Source organism: Protopterus annectens, chromosome 9.part0, assembly GCF_019279795.1.
Source record: "Protopterus annectens isolate FY-2018-M chromosome 9.part0, PAN1.0, whole genome shotgun sequence".
NCBI classification, from domain to species: Eukaryota; Metazoa; Chordata; order Ceratodontiformes; family Protopteridae; genus Protopterus; species Protopterus annectens.
The window spans coordinates 1,070,984,853-1,071,004,606 of record NC_056743.1 but is presented as its reverse complement, the minus strand read 5'-3'; the positions used below and the strand labels follow the sequence as shown (position 1 = coordinate 1,071,004,606).

The window sequence follows — 19,754 nt, the reverse complement described above, 5'->3', positions numbered from 1 at the left end:
CAATACAAGATTTCTTATTATGGCTGTTGCTTTCCCATTCAGTTGCTGCTTTTCACTATGGAAAAATTTTCTCTTACACTGCTGCCCTTTGTCTGAACTGCATCCCAAGTGCAGTTCTTATGGGAATGTACCTCATGCAAAAATTCTCCTCAGGAAACAAGTCAGAAAGGGACCTTTTACATTTTCATTCAACTCACCGTACACCAAATGTTCCTGTATTTTTATTGTAGCAGAGGGTCTATACTGGTCCTGCAAAAGTGTCAATATGGGCTATAATGAATCAGAAATGTCCCCTCACTACTGAAAAAGGCCAGGGAAGCCATATTGTGCTGATGTAAAGAAAGTACAGCTGGGTACACTTAGCATAAATGTAGATGTTAGAATGTATTCACTGTTGCAGTTATCACATTTGGGGTATCACTGCCATGGTAGCCGTGGGCCGGACAGAATGCCAGAGACTTAGTATTTTTGCATCGGTTGCTGCCGCTTGAGAACTGACATCAGGTCGTCAGTAGTATAAAGTAAGGCAGCCTGCACTATTACATCAGTTTTTCTTACTCTAACCTGTCAGGAGCCCCTAAGTAGGAGGCCAGGGTCTGGTGGAAGAAGCCCCACTAGTGGAAAATAAATACCAATATGACTCTTGAAAGGAAAGGAGAATAAGTTAGAAAGGTAATAAAAGGAGAAAGAGTAGAAAGAGGGATGGAGGGGGGGACCAGGACTGCATCAGTGAATACACTCTAAAATCTACATTTGATTTGTTAATTTGATCTGGGACACCCCTCCCAGTCTGGTGTTCACTCTACTTAATACAGGGAGTGCATTTGAGAAGGCTAACCCACTTAAGTTCTTAACCTCTGCTCCTCCTTCTTCTCTCCTTGCACTTTACTATAAAAAAAAAAAAAATTGCACTTTATTTTGTTTTTGCCTCTTCTTAAAACTACTCTCTTTATTCTGCTGCATTTATTACTACTTGGTCGTAGCCTGATTAAATTGCAACTGTTATTCTAAGCCTTTCGGTTTATGCACTTAGCCTTCAGACCAGTTGTTTTACATTAAGAAGGTTTGTGGTCTGCACTCTTGGGGGAGGAGAGGTTAGATTCTGCTCTTCTGAGCTGGGAATTTCTGGTTAAAGGATAACTGTGGCTGCTTATTTGAACTGTTTTTTTCTGAAATTGGTGCACCTTGTTTGCTGTAGCATAGACTAGATTTAGGAATGCTGAATCTAGCTAGGTTTGTATAACTTGAGCACTAATCCAGGCCATCTTTTTTGGAGTAGGTTCCCCTGCACACCAGTGGCAGGAGTGTGCAGTTAGAAGATGTCTGATTGAAGACTGCTGGAACAGGGATCAGTTCTGAGGTTTTTTACTGGTTAATGGGTAATTTGTTTAAATCAGTTTGTTCGTTTTCTATTGCTATAAAAAAATTGCACTTTATTCATCTGCTTTTACTGTATTTGTGTTTCTTCCTACTTTATTGCATTTATTCTGCTGCATTTATTACTGCTTGTTAGTGGCCTGATTAAATTGTAACTGTTATTCTAAGCCTTTGGTTGAAGCACTTGGGCTTCAGACCCATTTTACATTAAGAAGGCTTGTGGTCTGTACTGTTGTGGCAGGACAGGTAGCTTACATCCTTCTAAGTTGGGAGTTGGTGATTAAGGCTTAGTGTCTGTTATTCTAAGAGTGTATTAGTTTTGGTATAAGCACTTGGGCTTCGGGCCAGTTATTTTACATTAAGAAGGTGTGGTTTTGCACTCTTGTTGGAGGAGAGGGTAGATTCTGCCCTTCTGAGCTGGGAGTTTCTGGTTAAAGGCTTATTGTGCCTGCTTATCTGAACTGTTTCTTTCTGAAATTGGTACACCTTGTTTGCTATAGCATACACTAAATTCAGACCTGCTGAATCTAACTTTGTTTGTATATCTTGAGCACTAATCCACGCCATCTTTTTCTGGAGAAGGTTTCCCTGCACACTAGTGGCAGGAGTGTGCAGTTAGAACTTGTCTGATCAAAGACTGCTGGAACGGGACTCAGTTTTTAGCTTTTTATTGGTTAATTTGTTTAAATGAGTTTGCTCATTTGCTACTGTTATTTATTTATATATATATATATATATATATATATATATGTATGTAAAATACACTTTATGCATCGCCGCTTAGCTAGGGTTAAACTATTCCTGGCACCATAAAGTCTGCTCTTCAAATTTTCCATTAGAACTGGCCAGTTTTTTTTTTTAGTTTTAGCACTCAAATCTGTTTCTTTGAGCTCAGCATCTGATCAGAACCTACTGTAAGCAGCAAATAAGCTACAAATTACTACAGCACTCAACTTTCCTCACTTGTCTAGAGGAAAACAATTTTTAGTACTTAATAAATAAGCACCTATCCAGGCATGTCTAAGGGTCAGCTCCCGGTGTTTTCTCCTGTCTACCTGATGACTCAGGGCATCTTGGGGCAATGCAGCAATTGCCTCTTGTACACAGACAACCCCCTCTTCCTACCACCAAACACTACAACCTGTGAGAGATGCACTTGTATAGCTAAACTGGAAGCAAAGCTCTCTTCACCCAAGACTGGACTAGACAGTCAAGAGGAGAAGGTAAACACTTGCACCACACCACACTCATCATATAGTCCCTCAAAACCAACACCACCAAAACAAACACACAGCAACACAAAACACACACACACATTCACAGAGGCTCTCAATAAAAATCTGCTCAAGCAACAGAGAGCTCCAAAGCAGAAACGCGTGCAGCCTCCACCCCCAACACAACCCAAATGAGACACAGCCCACAAACTCAATATGCCACTCAACCACAGCCCATAAGACATAACAACGTACCCAACACTCTAGTCATGGGTGACTCTATAGTCAGACACACTGATGTTCCACTCACCAAGCTAAACAAGGAGAAAGTTACTGTCAGCTGCCTGTCGGGTGCCAGGATCCACCACATAATGCACACACTCGGGTCACTCCATAACAAGTACAAATATGACTATCACTGTCCATGTTAGTGTGAATGACCTGAGACATACCTCCCTGGACTACATGGAGAGAGACATGGAGGAGCTCTCCGATCATGTAGCCCAGGCAGGTATGATCCTAGCCCTGAGTACCATCCTGCCATCACCCAGAATGATATCACAGTACAAGGACAAAATGATTGACTTCAACAATTGGCTAAGTTTCTGGTGTCATTCTAAGGGGATCCAGTATCTGTCTGACTGGGATGACATGATCGACAGACCACGATGCTTTGCCAGAGATGGCCTGCACCTGGCACCTTTGGGATTCCGGATAATAGCTAAGGCTCTTGCCACCCCTATAGTGCCTTTTTTAGGCAAGGCTCAAATGACTAATTCACCACCGTAACAGGTACAAGCAAGCAAAATCTGAGGGTAATTCTACTCAATGCTAGAAGTCTAAACCTCAAAATGCATTCACTCGTGGCACTCCTTAAAATGGAGTACACAGACATCTGTGCAGTGACAGAGACCTGGTTCAAAGCTCCAGAGAGCACCCCTGGATTACCAGGCTATAATTCATACCACACCTTTCGGCCACCTAACCTGGACCGAAGCACTAAAGGTGGAGACGTGTCCATATTCATTAAGGATATCCACATCTCCAGGCTAGTTGCTCAGGATAATGCATCAGAGATTATCCAAGTGCAACTAACTCTGGGCAAGACCGCAATCCAAACTGCAACTTGCTAAAAATCCCCCACCATGCCCCAGGATTCCTACTCCTCATTTCTTGATGCACTGGAAAATATTAGGGTACAACCCAACACCCTAATAATGGGCGATTTCAACTACCCCACCATTAACTGGGAAAACTAATCTATCAACTCTTTTGCTAAACGTTTTCTAGAATTCATAAATTCCAGCGCCTTGGATCAACTTATCAACACCCCCACCAGAGGCAGAAATATCCTACACCTGGTCATTACCAACATGGGCGAATGGTGTTCCACACCAGAGGTCAATTCCTTGTTGGTCAGATCCGACCACAAGCTAATCAGCCTAGACATCCACATCCCACCCCCACCCCCCATTAGGGAAACCACCGTAAAAAATTTCTCCAAAGCCAACTTCACACTTCCTAAGACAGAAGTGGCAAACTTCACGATACCCATGCAGACGGACAATAGAGGTACGACTGCTGAATCCTACACAAATGCACTTTATAAGCACTTACATGAGTGTATGGATCATGCTATCCCTAACATAACCAAAATGCTATCCTCCAAAAAAAGGAATCCAATTTGGTGGTCCCCTGCCATAAACGCTACAACAGAAGAAAGAAACTGTTGCAAAAAAAGAGTAAAATCCCATGACTGGAAGAACTCCCTTGTCAGCCTCAGTAAGAAGTGGAGATCCCTCACAAAATCCTCCAAAGCTCGTCATGAAAACAAAACCACCACAGATTCTAAAGATAACCACAAAGCATTCTATAGCTATGTCAAGAATTTCAATGGCAACACTCAGATCTGCTCTGAGTTACAGCACAATGGCACTAAATATACAGAACCAACTTATATTGCCAACATCCTGGCAGATAGGTTCAGTGCTAACTTTACCTCCCCACCCCCTAAAGGGCCCATCTCTATACCAGAAGAATGCAAAGTTCCTGCAATCACGGCTGCACAGGTAAAAACCACATCCTCCAAAGCCAAGTACAGAGCATCCATGGGACCTGACAACATCCCAGGCTGCGTTCTACATGAACTACAGAATGAACTGGCACCCCACCCAAGCACCATGTTCAATCATAGCCTCACCTCAGGCTGTGAGCCCACTGAATGGCGCACAGCGACAGTTATCCCATTCCACAAAGGGGGAGCCACCACGGACCCCAGGAATTACCACCCAATTAACCTAATGAGCCTTGGGTGCAAGACCATGGAACTTATAAACAAAGACATTGGTAATCTCCAAACTCTGGACCCCACTCAGTTTGGGTTTGCAAAAGGTAGATCATGTCTCCTAAACCTGATTGACTTCTTTGAAGCAGTCACCAAAGCCGTAGACAAGGGTGGGGAGGTTCACACAGTCTATCTAGATCTCGCCAAGGCTTCTGACACCATCCCCCACTCTGGAATTATAGATAAACTCACTAAACTAGGTATAAATCCCTATGTCACAAGATGGGTTGCCAATTGGCACACTGACAGAACCCACAATCTGAAAGTAGCAGACTCCAAATCCGACTTCAGACCAGTGACAAGTGGAGTACCACAGAGTTCAGTCCTGGATCCCCTCCTGTTTGGTATCTACTTTTCTGAAGTACAGGCTAACACAGGTGGTCTTTGGCTAATGAAGTTCGCAGATGACTGCAAACTAGGAGCCATAATTGAAATTCCTAGCGATGTGGACATCCTACAAAAGGGCCTCACTGAGACAGATGCCTGGTATCAAAGCCATGGCCTCAAGCTCAATGCCAAAATGTGCACTGTCATCCCCTTTGGTAAAAACTTTTTACCCATAAGCTACCACATAGGTGGTAGTCTACTTAACACCAAATATGTGATGAAACCTTGGGACACAGGTGGACAGTAGTCTCTCCTTTGATAAACACCGCCACAGTGATCAGGAAAACCTTCTACATGGCACACGTCATCACAAAAGGTTTCTCATCCAGGAAAAGAGAGATCATTGTTCCCCTCTACTCATCACTCATTAGACCCATTATAAAGTACAACGCCCCTTTTGGTATGTACCTCACAAGACATCTAAAACAACTGGAAAGACCGCAGAAATACCTCACAGAGGATTACTGGCCTCAAACAGATGCCCTACGCAGACCGTCTCAAAAAACTCCAGCTTTACTCCGTCGCATATCGCCTACTCTGAGGCGATCTCTGCCTAACATACAAAGCTACGTCAAACCCAGAGCTGTTGGACATGCTCCACTTAAAGAAATACCAATCCCTTCGAGCTACATGGTCTAGGGGACCTAAACCTTGTCACCACAATAAACAGAACATGCTGGAGGGATAGATTCCTGTCCCAGAGACTTCCCATACTCTGGAACAAACTACCTATCTATATCAAACAAAGCTCCTCATTAGCACTCAAGAAAAATCTTGATGATTGGATGGGAAATCGTAAATTCACCCTGGGGATCACCTCTGCGGCTCTGTTCGACATGGGCACAGGAAAAGTTGGGTGGCGAAAGCCAGGGTACCTTTTTGGTTAGGCTTGTAGAGGCCCTACAGCCGATAGCCTAGTACCTACATATGAACCTATTTATGGTAAGTGTACACAACTGTAGTATGTTCTTCATGTTTCACTGTTGCAGTCATCACATTTGGGTTGATTCTCAAAGCTGAGGAAAAGGTTGGAGGCAATCAATGAAACTAGGGACTGGCTAGGATGCCCTGCAAGACTGCAGAGGCAATCCCTGCCCTGGATTTGGAGAAGAGAGGTAGGTGGTAATGCTTGGTAAAAGTGTGAACAAATGTCCAGGCGGCAGCCTTCAGGATGTCCTTGGTGGGGAATCCTCTGAGGAAAGCCGCAGAGGTGGAGGCTGCTCTGGTGGAGTGTGTCCTGACCCCCTTGGGGGGAGGCTTTCCATGCTGTTTGTAGCAGAAATGGATGGAGTGTGCTATCCATTTGGAAATGCTTTGTTTGGAGATGGCTTTGCCTTCTGCCCCTGTAGCAAAGCTAACCAGAAATTGATCAAACTTTCTGAAGGATTTAGTCCTGTCTAGACAGAATCTGAGCTTTCTGTGCACATCTATGGAGTGAAGAATCCTTTCCCCCTTGTTCTGGATATTAGGAAAAAAGGTGGGCAAATGAATGGATTGGTTGAGAGCCACACTGGACACCACTTTGGGCATGAAGGCTGGGTTAGTTCTGAGGGATACCCTGTCTGCATGAAAGATGATGAAGGGTTCCACAGCCATGAGTGCTTGCAGCTCAGAGACTCTTCTGCATGAACTGATGGGCCAGAAGGAATGACGTCTTCCAGGAGAGAAATTTAGTTCTGCAGAAGCAGCTGGTTCGAAAGGGGGCAGGGAGAGCTTTTCTAATACAACGTTAAGGTCCCAAGCTGGTGTTGGTGCCCTTCAGGGTGGCCTCAAATTGCTAGCCCCTCTTAGGAACTGTTTGATCAAAGGGTGTGAGAAAAGGGGCTGCTCAGTGGGAAAATGAGCAGAAAAAGCAGAGGCATGAATTTTTATAGGAGAAGAAAGAGAGGCCAATGTGTAGTAGATCAGCTAAGTAATCCAGGATGAGAGGGAGGGAGGGCTGCGCTGTATTGGCTCCCTTAGCCTGGATCCAGGTGCAGAACCTTTTTCATTTATCAGCATAAGACTTTCTGGTGCTAGGATGTCTAGCCTCACGGAGAACATCCAGAACTTGTTTACTGAGGTTGGCAGATTGGTTCAGGGGTAAGGAATAAGCCAAGCTGCCAAACTGAGTGTCTGCAATTGGGGATGCAAGAACTCCCCTTCCCTCTGAGTCAGGAGGTTTGGAATCTGAGGAAGATGCCATGGGGGTAGCGAGGACAGGCTGTGCAGCAAGGGGGCACCAGTGCTGTCAGGGCCAGCCTGGAGCTGAGAATGGTCATTGGTTTTTCCTCCCTTATTTTGAGCAGTACCCTGGGGATGAGAGGTAGGGGAGGAAAGGCAAAGACTGATAGATTGACCCAGGGGAAGGACAGGGCATCCACTTTCCAAGCCATGCAGTAATGCTCCCTGGTGCAGAATTAGCTGATGGTTGTTGTGGGAGGCAAACAGGTCGACCTTCGGGTTTCCCTATTTCTGAGTTCTTAGGGTGAAGGTACTTCTGTTGAATTGCCACTCGTCTGGGTCCAGAAGATTTCTGCTTAATTGGTCTGTCAGACAGTTGAGAGAGCCTGGCAGGAATTGTGCTAACAGGTGTAGTTGCATGGCAGAGACTGTGTTTCAAAGGGTCATGGCCAGCCTGTGTACAGGGTAGGAGTGAGCCCCTCCCTGCTTGTTAATGTACCACATCACAGTGGTGTTGGTTGTTTTGATCAGGAGAACCCCATTAAGGTGTGCTGCACAGCCATCTCCTCTTTTTGACTGATTTGCAGAAGTATTTGCTGTGGGCTCCATTAGCCCTGTATGCACCTGCCATTCAGGCATGCAACACAAGCATAGTCTGATGCGTCTGTGGTGAGGGTCTGGGCGGCGGGGATGCGGAGAAAGGCATTCACTTGTTGTGGAAGCATGCTGTTGCCCACCAAAGTAAATCTTTTCTGAGGCAAGGAATTATAGGTAGAGTTTCCACGTCTTGAGAGTGTTGGCACCAAAGGCTCTTTAGGTACCACTGAGGTTTCTTCAGATGCAGTCTGGCATATGGAATGAGTAGTATGCAAGATCTTCCTTGCAGTAGGCTGAGGCCTGGTGGCTAGTTGAGAAAAGTAGGCTTTCAGGAAAATTTGTTTCTCTGGTGTAAAGTATGCCATCCGGGAAGCTGTGTCCAGACTTGCTCCCAGGAAAATTATCCTTAGGGTGGGCACCTGTTTGGATATGTTTTCGTTGATTGTATACCCTACGGAGGTTAGTAGGGTCTTGTAGTTGCTTGAGCAGCTTCTCCTGGCTGTCTGCCTGAATAAGGCAGTTGTCTAAGTATGGGTAAATCTGAATATTTCTTTGTCTGCAAAAGGCAATGGCAGGTGCCAGACTTTTTGTGAAAACTCTGGGAGCAGTAAATAAGCCAAAGGGAAATGCAGAGAACTGAAAGTACTGAGATCCTGCCCTGAAGCAGAGATACTTCCTGCACGATTCCCTGATAGGAATGTGGAGGTAGGCCTCTTTTAGATCTAGGGTGGCTAGCCAAGATTCCTTGGAGAGCATGGGTAGCAGCTGCTGGAGGGTGAGCATTTTGAATTTTGGGATCACCAGGAAGGTGTTTAGAATGGATAGAGGATGGGGCGCCATCTGCCCTCTTTTCTGGGCACCAGAAAAAATCTGGAGTAGAAATCTTGGCCTATTTGTTCTGCAGAAACATGCTCTACTGCCCTCATAGAGAGCAGGGAAAGGATTTGCTTTTGAGCCTCTGCCCACTGATTTGGTGGTAGATCTGGGAACCCTTTTGGGGTTGGAAGGGTGTGGAAGGAAAATCTGTATACCTGAGACACAATGTTCAGAACCCAGTGGTCCTTGGCAATGCTGGCCCAGGTGCTTGAGTGAAAGGAGAGTTTTCCTCCTAGGGGGTAAGTGAAGGTGTGCAGTGGGTTGGGGTGGAGGAGTTAAGTCATTGTGAGTTTTTACCATAAGGGGATGGCTTAGAACTCCCTGGTTTTGAAGTGGAGGTAGTCCACTGCTCAGATCTCTGCATTCCCTGGGGCTGCTGTTGGGGTGGGGGTGGGGGGGTCTGCTTCCATTGGGCCTAGGCTGGGCCGGTTTTCTGGGAGCAGGAAAGGACCAGTGTTTTGAGGGACAATGCCTGCTGAACCTAGGGGGCTGGACCTGCAAGAAATCTTTAACAGTTTGAATAGATTTTGCTTTTTCTTCCATCTTTTTAAGACCTCTTCTGCCTTAGTGCCAAATAAGTTATCTTTGTGCAATGGGGCATCCAACAATTTAGATTTGACAATCTGGCAGGGGCTGTTCCTTAAGCCATGCATGCCCTTCTAATGACAGATCCAGTGACTGCTGCCCTGCAAGAAGCTTCTAGGGCATCAAAACCACAGTGCAAGGTGTGTTTAGTTACTTGACTTGCAGAATGCATTAACTCTTATAAATCTTTACATTATGACCAAGCAGGAAAGGAAGACTCTTTGTTCAAGGAGTTCCAAGGTATGTTGCTGAAATTTCAGCATATGAAACTGACAATTTAGTGCCCTGATAGCAAGAGTAGCTGAGGTGTATACTTTCTTACTCCATATGACAATATTACCAAAATAATGATAATCCAGAGATAAGCAAAATACAACTAAAAAAACTGCAATTGTTGCTGGGTCATGATGCAGAGAAATCATTAACTGTCTCATAAGAATTTATGAGTACAGCATTTGCATTCCTGACAGAATCACAGAGTAAAATTAGGAGAATGTATGAAAGGTTGGAGGCGAGAATTAAGATAAGCGGGTTCTTCTCTGACAAGCAGTGTTTTAAACAGTGGAACCAGACAGCGTGTCATATTTCTGCTACATCTGCTTTATATGTAAAACCACTGGGAAATAAAAGGACATTTTTCATTTTGTATGACATTTTGAGATATTTTCAAGTCTTTTTGGGATATAAAATTAAAGAAAATAAAACAAAGGTTATAGTAGCAAAATATTTAGCCACATGAATTGGTTCAGCAATATCCATACTTATGGGGATAAAGGATTTAGGCGTAGGAATTAAAAAAGATAATGCTATGGTAGCTAAGGATTTTGGGAAGAGACTAAACAAAAGATGATACAAAAACTGAGAAACTGTCTTGATTATGGATATGGAGAGTGAAATACAAGCTGTGAAAATGCTTTTAGTCCAGGTCAGGCAAAATGTAATCAACCAGAAGACAAGGTGTGGACATTTAATAAGGCGTTAAAGAAATTCACTTCGAAGGGAAAAAGGGCAACAATTAAGTGGGCTAAGATGATCCTTCCAATAAAACAAGATGGTTTAGGATTATCCGATTTGAAGGGATATTTTAGAGCTACACAGGCAAAGTGGAAAGGGAAGATGATGAAATATAGACAGTGTAGGATTTTGGATTTTCCCTACCAGAGACTGACAAAGTACAGGCAACGAGAAAGGGATGAGGATGTGCAAAGTGAAAGACTATCTCTAGTAGAGGTTTTAGTAGAGTCTACAACATAAATTGCTGTAAAAAAGGCATAATTAGTAGGGCATATAACTAACTAAGAATCAGTCAGTCACAGGAGTTTAGAAAATATTGGGAAAGAGAGACTAGAAGGCAATTTGCAAAGGTATGATGGAGGGACATCTGTATGATTCCCATGTGTGCAAAAAAGTCCAGAAGGTTTAGGATTTGCTTGAAAGTGCTTGCAGAGTTGTTTTTGTATCCTTAGCAGACTTCAGAGAATTTTTCTTCATGTAGATTGCAAATGCTTGTGGCATGATGGGGAAGAAAGTAATAATCAGGAACATGATTTTTGGGAGTGGAATGAAATAAATGGAATTTGTGAGAATCACACATGCAGAATAAAGATCAGGAGGAGGAGGAAAGTTTAAGGGAAGACAGCCATTGGGCAATTTATGTAATGTTGTACTATGCAGTAATTGCTAAGAATGAAAACATATGCAATGGATAATATGTAAATATGAAAAATGTTAATATGGTTTCCTGTTAATTTGTGTACCTATGTCTTGCAGAACAATTTAATAAAGGTGTTCAAAAAGAAATGGGAAGCTAATGACAGCCCATGGTGTCTCATGGGAGCGCCACTCCTACGTCACTGTTACCTCCACCCACCCAAGTCAGAGGCCACACAGGAAAGCCCTTACATGCTGGGACAGCTGGCCATTCTCTAATAAAACTCTATGCCTGCCTTTAGTGGCAGACATGAACATTTGCTTCACTGTAAAGCCCTCCAATGTTCTTACTTATGCATGCATGGTTCCCATGCACAAGCAGAAACAGTAAACATCACTGTTTTTGGAGCTCCAAGCCCACATCTTCAGTTTCTGACTGTACTACCTTTGTTTGCTAGTGGCAGGCAATTGTACCTCTGCAGCCAAATGAGCTCATAAATAAGGCTTATCTAGCTAATTATAGTTATGTCTAGCCAGGCTTCTGGGTATAAAGACAAGCGACCCCCAACTGCCTCCAGAGCAGGACAGCCGGGCCTCCTTTCAGGAGCGTTGGTAGGGCTGAGCAGAGAATTGACCTGTCACCCTGCTGTTGCAGACCCGCTCTGCTGCGTGGGCGGCACATTCCATTATAACCCCCTCCTCTGCCTCTAGAGGGGGTTTCGCCACGTGTGTCACGAAAGGCTCCTTGGGCTGTTCGGAACCACATCTCGCTGCTAAGGCCTTTAGGATAAGGCCAAGTAGGGTTAGAAAAGCGGACTCTGATGGCAGACCGTCTTTCCTTCCTGCTCACACTTGGTCAAAGTTTCCTTGACCTTGGGCCCAAACAAGGATGAGCCATCAATTGGGGTGTTGATAAATGAAGGGCTCTGCAAAGGAACAGAGACGCATCCAGGCATGTCTACGCAGAGCAATGCCTGAACTTGCGGCCCTACTCAAACCATCAGGTGCATAAGATACGAGAAGCATGGACGAGTTCACAATCGAGTTTAGAGTAGTGAGCTGGTTGGTAACTTTATTGGAAACCCCTGCAGCTACTGTACCCTGGAGAGCATCTCCTAGCTCTTTCAGGAGATCTCTTTGGAGTCTGGTGAAGTGGGTTAAATAGTTTAGTGAATGAAGAGAAAAAGTCGCTGAACTATACATGCGTTTCCCATATCTATCCATGATCCCAGAATCTCTGTTAAGAGGATGGATACATGAGGAAGTCTCAGATATTTCCTTCTTGGTGGCCACCGCCACCACCATGGCATCAACAGGCACTCCCTTAGTCAAAAAAGGTTTATCCACGGGGGCGGAGATGAACATATTTGGCCTCCGAGGGACAGGTTCCCATGCCCTATGAGAGATCAGATCCATAAGCTCGTCATAAGGTGGAGACACCCAAGAGGTGGAAGGTTGAGACCCAAAAGCCTTCAGAAACACTGACTCATCCTCGGTAGGGCTTTTAGACTGCCAGTCACCCCTCTGCCAGAGGATCTCTAGTATCTCTGCAAAGGAGGTATCCTCAGAGGGGGATTGAGGGACCCTTCTGACTCATCCAAGTCAGTGTCAGATGTCAAAGACTCCTGTGGGGAGTCCAAGTGTCTCTTCTTACACAACCTCTTCCTGGGAACCTCCTCACCGGGAGCCTCTGGAGAGGTCTCGGAAGAGCAAGGGGCGCGCTGTGGGGCTATCTGAGGCTCAGGGTCTCTATGCTTGGGTTGGCCGATGAAAACAGAAGCAGACACAGGCGCTTGAGTGGAGGAAGAAGCCGGACCTGATGCTGAAGATGTACGTGGAGACGTGACTCTACTCATAGCTTCGAAAGCACCAGGGCTCCGATGAGGAGTAGACTAATCAGAAGGATCGTCTGATCCTCTTGCACTGAAGCCATGCGCTCCAAGTCCGAGGTAGGAGCCGAGCTCATCCAAGCCGAAGCCCCGAGAGGAAGAGTCGGCACCGACAAGTCAGTATGATTAACCTCACCGGGCCCGACAGGAGAGTGTTGGCTCCTAGAGTCCCCAGTCGATGCCGAGGACGTCCGAGCGGATGGAACCAAAGATACCGGGGCAGGTCTCGGCTCCAGAGGATCAACCAACATCAGGTCGACCTCCTCCGGCTCTAAAGATCCGAGGAGGCGGCGCAGTCAAGTCCGGGGTGATGGTCTTTGGCTCCGACGGGAGTGTCGGAGCAGACAATAATATGCTAAGGCCTGGTGCCCTTAAGAGCTTCTGCACCAAACGGTCCATATCCAGATCAGAGAGGCTGACAGAAGACTTCGTGAATGCACAGATGGTGCCATTTGAAGCAAAAAAGATGAAGGAGCCTCAGGGACCGGCTCCAAGGCTGTGAGCTGGCTCCGACAGGAAGACACACTTGGCTCCGAGGTCAATGGAACCGATGGCCCTGAATCGTTCATTTTCTTAGCCTTCTTAAATTCCCTGGAATCCGCAGAAGATTTTGTAGACTTAGATGACTTGCTGGCACCATCCTGGTCACTCAAAGCTTCAGAGAAGGGGTGCTTAAGCAAACCCCGATCCACCAATTTTCTCTTCCTTTCTAACAGCACTCTAGAAGAGAAGGAATGACAAATACTACAAGATTCTTGTAGCTGCTTCGCACCCAAACAGTATACACACTGAACGTGCCCGTCAGTGACTGACATCTTTTGTCCACAGTCTGGACATTTCTGGAACCCAGACTTAGATTTTTCTTTAACTTCAGACATAAATATGCAAATGCTTAAACTCTATCACAACTAATAGCAAATATGAAACAGTTTTAACATACACTACATACATACATATATATATATATATATATATATATATATATATATATACACATACACATATACACACCTACACACACACCTACACACACACCTACACACACACACACACACACACACACACACACACACACACACATATAAACTGACAGAAGTATCTAATAAACTCTATCACAACTATCCACTAAAGGCCAAGGTCAAAATCTGCCAGAACAACTATTAATAAGGAAGGGACTAAGTTTAAATCACACTAAAGTAGCACCAAACTAACACTATAAGAAAATAGAAAAAGGTTTGTAAAAAGTTGCTAATAGATGAAAACAGTCTCAAGCAATGCTGAAACCAAGAGATCCGTGCCATGGCAAACTAGATCTGAGGTAATTCCAGCAGTGCGTCATGGGATAAGGGGCTTGGTCTCGAGCTTTGCTATCGGCCGTATCGGAGCCGAGGATCGGCTTCGAACCCATCAGTGAGAATAAACGGCGAGATTTAACAACTTCACATTAAACCACTCCCATACCTGATAACAGGTATACAATTTCATCCCAAAGTTTCTGACCATCATTCAATTTATTTTTTATTTTGTTTGGATTGCTTGTGTGCTTAAAGGATTTTCGACTGAAAAACAGACTGTCTACTCCACTTGGATTATTTCCTAATACCTACTCCATTTGGATTACTTCTGAATACCTACTAGAGTTACTAATACTGTACAATAATAGTATTTCAAAATACAATTAATTTTTGATTTAGGACATTAAGTTCTCTACCTCTACTACCATTTTCTGATTTTTAATATATAGTGATTAACTGGACATAAAGGAATTAAACTTCCAGACAGAGAAGTTTCTTACACTGTTTTTTTTATTCTATTATCAAGGCCAAGTTCATATGTTGTATGAAAAAATATCTTGCAAGGGCAGGGCACCCAGTAAGGTTTAAACTATAAACTGGAAAAGATGGGTGGGCTGGCATTTGTTTTTGCATTGTCAAGCTTTGTCTTGAATTTCAAATTTACAAACAGCCAACAATACTTACACAAATAAAAGTTATAACTTTAGTTGGTAAGTGCTAGTTACTTGGGAGCTTACAGTTATAGTTTCTTTTAAAAAACATTTTTTGTAAATTTTTTACTATTGTTTGCATTTGATATTTAGTGAGTAATACTCTGAACTTTTCAACCCCAAAATGACAAGAAATATGTTTGTAAACAGTACACTGCATTGCTTTAAACATAGTTTGACTTGGAAGGTATCTTAAGTGGGACTCTTACAGCATTAAATAGGTATCAAGACATGGGGACAGCTATGTGAAAAACAGTTGGAAACCTTGTAGAAATCAGTGATATTAATATATGCAAGAGGATGGCAACATATATCAAATTGTTTTACTGACTATTGGAGGCAAGGAATCTGTATTCTCACCAGACTGCATTTCCTAAATCAAAATTGTTTTAGGATCTAGTGGACTCCCATGCATTAGTATTAACCTGAAAGAATGAAAAGGAATGATGCAACCTCACATATAAAGTTTTGTAACACCTACGTATACTGTGTTACTGATCATTTTAGAGTATATGGTACATGTTTTCTTAAAAGAATTGCAGTTAGGATAATTAACAGTGTTATTGGATACCTTAAGCAACCAGGGTGAAAGGAAGGATAAATAAATATCTTCAAAGTTGCCACTGATTAACATTCTGGGCATAGGGTTACTTGCAATTTCAAAAGTGGCATTTTTTCTGTCAGACTGAGTTGCGCCTGTTTTTTATGCATTATATTGTACTGGATGGGAATACAGGCAAAGCACTCAAACGGTGACATACATGTATTACGTTCCAAAGGTCAAGTACATGTTTTTATATTTGTTAGAAGTGTTCTAGTGGTTCACACATACAGATCAAATGACAAGTAAAGGCTGATTGTAATATGTTATGCGATGTATGCAAATTCAACATTACATTTTCAAGATTAGGTTATTGAAGGTACAATGGTGAAAATGATGCAGATAAGTTAACTGGACATGGGAGTAAATAAAGCCTTTGATGCTGAATTAAATGTTACAGCCTGCATAAGGAGGGGTGGAGTAATTATATATTAATGCATTGCTGCAATAACAGGTAGGATCAGAATAACAGTTGTACTTGAAGGAGAGGACCAGGGATGAATGCCAGTGAAAGAAAGTCTCTCTCTCTCTTTCTTCACATTCTATAATCTTAATGAAAAAAGATATAAAAGAGTATAAAGTTCAGCTGAATAGGGAAAAGTAAAGGGAAATACTGATTGAGTTAAATACAGAATGAATTATTAGGTACCAGAATACCCTAAAAAATTACAGTGGCTTATGAAGCACATAAAAGTTATATTTGTGTGCCACTGTTTGGTCACCTCAGAAGATGTGATGTTTGTACATATTTTTGAAAATATGCCTCCCTTCTTAAAACCTGAGTCACAGGGGCTACTACATATGGCTCCTTTCAAGACTGTTAAATGACAACATGAACCATCATTTTGGTAGGAGGCGTTACCAAGGAGGAAGGAGGAGACATCCAAAAGGTCAGCGGGATCTTTTTGGTTGAGCAGTGTGTTTCCTGAGGACAACCCCCTTTCTTAGCCATCAATTCCAAGATCACACATTGTTTTGCACAGTCTCCTCTGACCATCTGCTATACCGAACTGCCTCACTGATCTCGGTGTTCTCCTGGTTTGAAGTTCTATGGCTTATTTATTCCTGGGGCAAAAATCGTGTGAACCACGAATGGGAACAGAATATGCACAGATAGAGATGGCTTTTCTTTCTTGTAGCCCTGCAGCTCAATACATAAGCTTACTGGGTCCAAGGCAGTGGGGTGTACAATGGGCGGAGGCACATGCCTACACCTCTATGAACACCACAGCCTTAGCCACTCTTCTAGACAGCACCTCAGCATGGCCATCTGAGAGTCTACTACCTAGCATGTACCCAGATATATGCCCCGAATATGGAGGCAATTGGACTCTACCCCTTCATTTCTATTCTGCCCTCACCCTCTCTATTTCTTCCAGTGCTGAATTCACTACTTGTTTGCAGTTAGGGCTCCATTCCTCCATGTCACAGAGACGGACAAATCTCCCTGAATTTGGGGTCAATGGCAGGATGCAAAGAAGTCTACTCCATTACCATTAGTAGTGTTGGGCTTGGAGACTACATGAGGCAATCTATTTGCCTCCATTTACTTATATGTTCACCTCCATCCTTTGGTGGGGGAGAGACCAAGGAGATGAGAAAGGAACAGACAGACCTACCACTCAGAAGACTCTGCTGATGGCACTCGGCCTCTTCCCTGATGTGGATGGAGAGCGGCCACAAACACAGTAAAAAATTCTGAGGTCACCCCAAATGTTTTTATGACCCTAAGGGGATATCACCACTGCCATTAATCTCCTTTTTTCCACTCAGTCTTCACCTATAGTACAGTGTATTAGTACAGAAGGATTTGCTAATATTTCAGTTTTTGAAATATTCTATTCTAGCACAAGATAACCATGCAGAACACCTACATTGTGGACTTTAAATTATTTGCAAAAGTGAAACAGGTTGTCTTGCCACCCTAAAAGCTTGAAACGCATCTTCAAATTTAAAAGACATTTTGTGAAAAAAATGTTTCCTTTGAAATTGAACATGCAGATGATAAAGTATTTTATTTTTTGAACTGCTCAAAAAGAAAAAAGAAAACCACACACAAATATTTATCCCAAAACAATGTCACAATCATGTAGGGTATGGGAAAAAAGTAAGACAGTGAGGTCTGACCTTCCAGTTTACAGGAGCTCTAATTGTGTCACTGATGAGGGCAGATCCCTCATAGAGATTTGAACCTGAATGCTTATCTAGCGATGCCTAGCTCATCAGCTCCATTAATTGAATGTGAGATACTTTGGAAAAAAGACTACTCTGATGTTACAGAACTCACCTAGACATTAATGTACAACATTTTAGAAAGCTATGTTTTCAGCTGACTGTTTTACACCTTTTCATCAAATGAAATTTCGAAATTTAGGTTTGTAGTCAGTCATTACCTTCATCCTTCTGTCAAGTTCTATTCTTCCCTCCCACCATTCCCGCTTATCAGTCAGGTTACATACTGCTTTCTGCTCCTTCATAATGGCATCAAACTCGCACACAGCTGAACTGAGGGACATCTGTAATAAAACAAAAAAAGATAACAGTTATCTGTAAGTTAATGAGCACACACAAATAAGTAACATGCTGCTATGATGGCTTAGTGGTTAACGACTATGACTGTAGTGTACACGGTACTGGGTTCGAGCCTTGCAGAGGCTGTTTATTTGAAAGGTCAGTGGTACAGTGGTTAAGGTGTATGCCTTTCACCCACAAGGTGCAAGGTTTGATTCTCCCCACTGTTGAAAGCTTTACAGATTGAAGATGTATATTTAGGGGTTGGGAGGGTGGCCTAATGGTTAAGGTATTTTCCTTACAAACACAAAAACACAAGGTACACGGTTTGAGTCTCAACAGGGATAATTTGCTAGGCTTAAAATGGCTCGCAAGGGCAGTTAGCCCAGTACTAACTTATAAACCCATGCACCTATCATCATAAATACATGACCCATGCTTTTATCAGCAGACATAACTGGGCACATTAATTAAAAAAATATGCACTTACCATAATAGTAGATCTGGATGCTGAGGAGCAGAAATAATCAGAATAAATATTAAATACCTACTGAGTGTGTTGTTCTGATGATTAATAAAACCAAGGTGCCATGTTTCTGACTTGGCAGTAAATTGTAGCCCTGCAGCTCGCGTCATATGCTTCTGTGTCCAGTGGAGTAGATATACATGATTATACTGCTTTATTCCTAATACCCACTCCTAACTTTGACACTTATGCAATCCATTCCCTCACCCTCTTTTCTTCTACTACTACTATTAAATTAAAAAAAAAACAAAAAAAACACAAATGCTTTCCTTGTCACCTTTCCACCATGATTCACACAATGTCTCACTTAAAATATTTCATCCTATCAGTATTGTACCTTTAACCTACAATAACCCCCCCCCATCTTTGTCCTCTTCTACTCTAAATAAGTTTACCGAATTTTGTTCTCTTTTTAGTAATGCATCTTCTCTAATCTCTTCCCCCTATTACCACTTATATTTATCTTTATTTATATAATTAAATATATGTCTATATATTTTTAAAACAAATGTATCACATTTTTGTACCTCTCCCTTATACTTTTAGCACTCATTGAATATATTTCTCTTCCTCATGATCATTTTTATTACATATCCAGCCCATAGTATTTCAACATTTTCACTATACAGCTTAACTTCATGGGTCACATTAAACAATGGCATCTCACTTTTTTTTCGTGCTATTACAAAAAAATAATTATGCATTTTGTTAGTATTATGTTTATCTACACTATGCTTATTAAGGTTTACATTACTTTGTTCGACTTATATGTATTTTTTTTTTACATATAATTCATATTTTATGTGAAATGCAGTTATTTTGGTATTTACTGTATATTGTTGGAGCTTTTCTCCATGGGCCTCTGCTAAAAAGGGGCACATTTATTACCCAACTGGACTTTCCTGGGGGGGAAAAAGCAAATAAAATAAGAACCCGAGGCACTTACTGATAAAAGTAAAGATTTTATTAATATGAAGGCTTGTGCCTGTGTGTATATTATATATATGTATGTTTTTTTTTTTTTTATTA

General features: G+C 42.6%; 1 protein-coding gene across 1 annotated transcript in view; it reads right to left on the bottom strand.

The window, feature by feature from the left end:
- ESPL1 (extra spindle pole bodies like 1, separase) overlaps positions 1 to 19,754 on the bottom strand; it is a 2,570,648-nt gene that overhangs the window by 564,332 nt on the left and 1,986,562 nt on the right. The window contains exon 24 of the mRNA XM_044083892.1: positions 18,082 to 18,204. Coding sequence (XP_043939827.1) covers positions 18,082 to 18,204 — 123 coding nt within the window. The remainder of the gene's footprint in view (positions 1 to 18,081; positions 18,205 to 19,754) is intronic.